The following is a 6,000-nucleotide window of genomic DNA, read 5'->3' on the forward strand; positions in this document are numbered from 1 at the left end:
TGTGCTCTGCATTTAACCCATCCGAAATGCACACACACAGAGCAGTGAACACACACACACTGTGAGCACACACCCGGAGCAGTGGGCAGCCATTTATGCTGCGGCGCCCGGGGAGCAGTTGGGGGTTCAATGCCTTGCTCAAGGGCACCTAAGTCGTGGTATTGAAGGTGGAGAGAGAACTGTACATGCACTACCCCCACCCACAATTCCGTCCGGCCCGAGACTAGAACCAACAACCCTTTGATTGGGAGTCCAACCCTCTAACCATTAGGCCACGACTTCCCCCATAAACTTCCCCCATAAAATTGCTAACTAAACGTTAGTCGCAGCCCTTTAAACTTTCACCTTTTTTTTTTTTTCTTTTGCTTCTCACAAATAAATATATATGAGTTTTGACCAACATGAAGGCGAACAAAAATAATTTCTGTGTGAACTAATTTATTAGACAAAACTTGAATAGTTAAACAGAGACAGTAATGTAATTATGATGGCGAATAGGAGCTCTGTGTGCTCAAGTACTGACATTTTCAGTGCGGTCAAAATAAAAGTCCCACACACAGTAACAAAAGTCCTATGCATCAGCCAATCAGAAACAACTTTTCAGCCAATTCCAGTAATTATAAAATGCCAAATATCGGACTTTGCGATATATCCTTTAACCAATACTTATCAGATTGTATGGAACGCTATATGAAAAGACTCTTCTATGGAAATTTTCTACTTCTCACTCCTCAGCAATCTCCAGACGTCAAAAGTGAGGAAAGCAGCTTAATGAGGAACAACTCTGTGGATTTGAACACTGAAAAGCTGGCGAAAGCTCGGCATCCTGTATATAAACATGTTTGGCTTTTTTGGATTGTGCCACTGTGGGCTGAAAGGGAGCTATGGGATTGGATTGGTCATCCTCAAACACACTCTCAGAGTGACAGAGTGAAGACAACCAAAGTTCTGGATGCAAGGATTGTGTGTATTTGGATAAGAACTACCTATCAAGCAGAAAAGAACTGTTCACCTAAAAACTTCTATCAATATAATGAAAGCATATGACGTACAGTAATGCTCCAAAATGAATATAAAAGAATCATAGATGTGATTTAAATTAGGGCTGTGCAATTAATAGCATGCGATTGTCTCATCAGTAATACCGGTTCCACGATTGGTAGTAAATCGCCATCACCTGCTTTCAGATGTAGCAGCATTTACTACACAGAGCCGTAGTTCACTGACAAGCTAGGCAATATCATGTTCATAATCGCAGATGAATTGCATTCGATTATGAATGCAATATTGCCTAGCTTGCTAGTTAAAAAAATAAATAAATGTATGCAACCATGTAAATTGCCCATAATGTAGTTTTTTTTATTAACTTCTAAATGATAAAAATTGTATTTGTTGTTAAAATATAATCTTTTACAGAGCTCTCTCATAACAGATTTATTAAAAAAAATAATAATAATTACGGACATCACTAACATGAGACATGAGGGTGAGACAATGATATCATTTTTGGTAGAGCTAGTCATTAAACAGATGTCTGTGAAAGCGGTATGTTGCAGTCTGAGCCAGACACCATCAGCCCCCGTCCTGCCGAGAGAACAGATAACGAACGTCCTTCTCTTTGCCTCCCTCACGCATGATCCCGATTCACACCGAAGCCTTTTCCCTGCATTAATGAGGCATTCAGCGGCACACTTAATTAAATCCACGTTCCAGCCGCCGATTGCGTATTAATAATCTCCCTGTTTGTGTGCACCCTGAACGGATGGTCAAAGGTCAGAAGGATTATGAGGTCGGGGGGAGTGTGCCTAGTTTAGGATCAATAGCGGGATTTGTGCAAAGAACCAGACTTCGGTTTCAAAGGGTTGGGGGATTGTGGTTTTCAGAAAGGATCTTGTGTTTCTCTATTCAGACTTGCCCGTCTAATTGTTTCACGTATGTGTGTCCATATCTACAGTTATAATAGGTGCGAACAGACCTTTAGGTAAGGTATTTTGATGACATTGCTTTGATGAAGCTTCTGGATTATACAGCAAGGTCGATGGCATATTCAAACTTTTTTTTTTTTTTTTTTTTTTACTCAATCATTGATTGGTTGAATCTAATGTGTTGTTATGTGATTGCTAGGGTGTTCGTTAAGACATTGCTTACTGGCCAGAGTGAAAATTAAAATAAACCACTATGATATTCTGCTCTCTATATATTCAGAAAAACCTACATGAAAAATGCCAGGACATTGGAAGGACACAAACTGGAGTAAAAGTGTTGGTTTTCCACTCGATAATACTGTGCACATTAATATGCCTGTTATGCATGTGATAATGTGTAGTATATATGCATGTTATTTCCCCATCTGGAGATGAGTCATGATAGAAATTGGATATTATCTCCTCCCAAGTCTTTCTAAATCACTGTGTCAGCTCTTTTGGGGGCGTGGCCTGTGAATGAAGAGGTGTTGAGAAGCCCCGCCCCCTCAGATCCCTCAGCTCCAGTCGTTACAGAAGATTTTCTATAATGAAGGAATGGCCCACTGCACTTCCACAACAACCTGCTATTCCCACAGGGCCTCGCACAGGGTGGTCACTCCACACAGTGTTAACCCCCCCGTCCCGCTCCACTGTCCCAGAGGGAGGGAATACTAAAGGAAACAAGGGCAGCACGACAGCTATCCCCCGGGCCGAACACACAAACACACATTCATGAAAACACACACTAGAACATCCCAGTCAAAACTCTTCAGGGCTCACTGAGCATTCAAGGGCACTTTAGACGGCACCCCTGTTCCAATTCATTCATGATGTGCTGTTTGCTTTTTGTTGAGTGCGTCTCAAATTTTTGCGGGTTATTTCTCACCTAAAATCCTGAGATATTAATTAACTTATTTTTAGGAAATTTCCAACAGTAATTACTGTAATAAGAAAAAAGTACAGAAATCAATATCATAACGCCTTGACTTTTTTTTTCAGAATTAATAAAACTGAAAAAATATAATATACATTTAGATTAATACTTTACAGTAATTTTCCCACACTACAGTAATGAGAATTTGGAGAGGGGAAATGTACATATTTATTATTTATATTATTATTTAATTATTGGACAAAGTCAAGTAACATTAAACACTGGATAAAGAAAATTGAGCAATTTTTTGGGACGTTTTCCCATTAAAATTATTTTTACTATAATGAAAAAAAAAGTATAGTAATAAAATTCATGCTGCACATTTATTTTTTTCAGCATAAATTACATTCTGCACAACAAAAATACATAATGTATAGATACTCTGAATAATATAATTTATTAATCAATATATTTATATTTAAATAATACTGCATTATTAGTTTTTGCCCTGCAACAATTAAGTTTAAAGAGGGCTAATGTAGATATTTATATAAAATAACATTACAGAAAATAATACACACACTGAATTTCTGCATTTAAATGTGCATGTATTGTATATAAATATTTACTCAAATTTCATTATTGTCAGAAAATGTACAAGTTATCGACGTACAAGTTATCGAGACACATGTTCTTCCTATTCTTAAAATAGATAGAATTCAAACATAAATCCAAGTTTAAATTAGACTTTTGTTACTGTCATGCCTGAGAGTAAACAATATCAACTTTAGCAACAGGTTTTTTTTTTTACTCCATGAGGGGGCAGAGGGTTTTTCTAGCATTTCTAAAAAGAACAAGGCAGACTGATTCATAGAAAATATCCAGAGGAGCATAAATAGTTTCAAAAGTTAGTCATATTCCACCCTCAGACTATTTCAGGCTCACAGTCAATCACATTTGTCTTGCGAAATGAACACAGTAAAGGAAAAAAATGCACAAAAAAAAAGTTCAGACAAAAATGTGGGTATTTCCACCCATTCGGTGTCTGAGTCTGTTTCCTCAAATGCCACGGCTGTCAAAAACAACATTAGGGCAAAAATTGTCATCTCTTCTTAATTCCTGTTAGCAGGTCAAAAACCTTAAAGGAGGGCCACTGAGATTCTTACACAACTTGGATTTTCAGACATTGCCTTGATTTAAATAGCTGTAATTAATCCAATTGAGGGCTAATTGGTGTCTTATTGCAGTGACTGTGGGGGTTCATTAATATTTCATCAGTGGCTGAGAGACATTCTGCACTACTTTACATACAAGCAGCGCTCGCCAGACCTCCAATTAAACACTAAAACATGGATTGTGTTTCTGGAAAAAGATCAAAAGCAAAAATATGGAGCCGCTGGATATGAAACCCAAAATCCCTGTTGGGTTATGAGTCCCACTTTAAGGTAACAGAAGTGGCAAGATGACAAAATCCTCAGAGAAATCACCATAACTCAAGACAAGATCCCTGAAGAGAAAACATTTGGTTTCACTCTAACAAGCATTCTTTTGCCCAGAGATTTGGGTCTCATTGTTAAAATCTCTGAGCTTTGAACACATTTATCAAACTGATGAATTCCCTCGCCCAGCTGGCAAAGAACCAATAGGAAATGTGAAGTTTACAAAGACAGTAGTGACTACCTAAACTTGATAACCAACCTCCCTGAAGGAACAAACCAACATATCAATTCAAAACAGAAGAAAAAAAAAGAAAAGAAAATCTAAATAGCACAAAATGAATAAAGGTGATTTATTTTTGCAGACACTTGATTATCACTGTGTACCAATTTAAGTTTACCAATTTAACACATATCCCTAAACAAAATAAAATGAAATAATGAAAACAAATGTGCATCAATTTAGACAACAAACTGAATTAAATATATGTATGTGTGTGTGTATACACATACACACACAACATATTTTTCAATATTTTCCTTTATTAATCTTTATTTATTTTTTTAAAGCATCATCTCTAGTCCAAGAGCACAAAAACCGGTTTCCATCTGATTGAAGACTAAACATTTTAACTGTTTACTGCATAACTAGCCTGTATCATCAGCCATATGACATACATATTCATTTGACAATGGTGCAAATCTCCGAATTGACCGAATCTCAAATGCCACCAATATGAGCATGCATACTGGTATAATCTCAGTAGAGCAATATTTCATGAAACTCGGAGCATGTTGGAATACGACACATAACACGTAATTCATTTCACATATACACAGGATGAATGACAACTCTGCCCACAAAACACGTTCTCCGCTTTTCATTTGTTTTGCAGCGACTATATTACTCACTAAAGTAGCACTGATTCTCACAGTTGTATTGCACTCTTGGTAAAACAAAACTGGGGTCTCGAAAACAAGAGTAAAGGGTGAAACCTGGTAAAGGAAATGCACTACACAGGACATGAATGTGATTAAATATATTCATTTCCACTCAATAACACAGCCGTGTGTAAAACAGCATACACTCAGCCACTCAAACAAAGTCCCGAAACACTTGTTTCTTTTCCAAACATGTATAACCAAAGCAAGCAGGTTTCGCGTTAGAAACAAAAACAAAAAACACTATGTGAAAGCAGTAGCAGTAACGTTGTGTGGTACAGCATTGATTCAATAGTAACAGACGCTCAGAGTCGCCTGAAGAAATAAACTGCAAACTTACCGACTCCGTATTTCTCGTGTTCCGTGGGAATCCACATATTCATGGGGTCTGCTGAGGGGGAAAAGCGTACAAAACAGTGCGATGTGCAGTGCTGATGTTAAATCACTCATTCGTCCAGATTCACATCATCCTCTCGGTTACTCATTGTTCAGACCGCTCGAGCGATCAACTGCGCTGCACGAGATGAGAACGCGGCGGCGCGCGCTAGATGAAGCAGTGCGCGGCCACTGTGCAACTGAGCAGCATGATGGGAAATGTAGTTTTGTGACGTGCGCAAAAAAAAAAAAAAAAAACAAAAACAACAACGATAGTGATTAGCCCAGAAAGGTTAAATAATATAGAGATTTTTTTATTACCTTTTTTTCAAGATATGTATTTATTTGTTCATTTATTTTATTATAACCATGACATTTTATCGGAACTATAGTTATATCAAGAGGATGA

At 37.5% G+C, this 6,000-nt stretch overlaps 1 protein-coding gene across 3 annotated transcripts in view; it reads right to left on the reverse strand.

Moving 5' to 3' along the window:
- Positions 1 to 5,767, reverse strand: part of LOC113047926 (dedicator of cytokinesis protein 4-like) — a 92,556-nt gene extending 86,789 nt beyond the window's left edge. For all 3 annotated transcript variants that reach the window (XM_026209317.1, XM_026209315.1, XM_026209316.1), the window contains exon 1: positions 5,557 to 5,767. In XM_026209317.1, the coding sequence (XP_026065102.1) occupies positions 5,557 to 5,599 (43 nt within the window). In that variant the 5' untranslated portion in view covers positions 5,600 to 5,767. The remainder of the gene's footprint in view (positions 1 to 5,556) is intronic.
- Between the last annotated feature and the right edge of the window lie 233 nt (positions 5,768 to 6,000).

This window comes from Carassius auratus, chromosome 29 (assembly GCF_003368295.1).
Source record: "Carassius auratus strain Wakin chromosome 29, ASM336829v1, whole genome shotgun sequence".
NCBI classification, from domain to species: domain Eukaryota; kingdom Metazoa; phylum Chordata; class Actinopteri; order Cypriniformes; family Cyprinidae; genus Carassius; species Carassius auratus.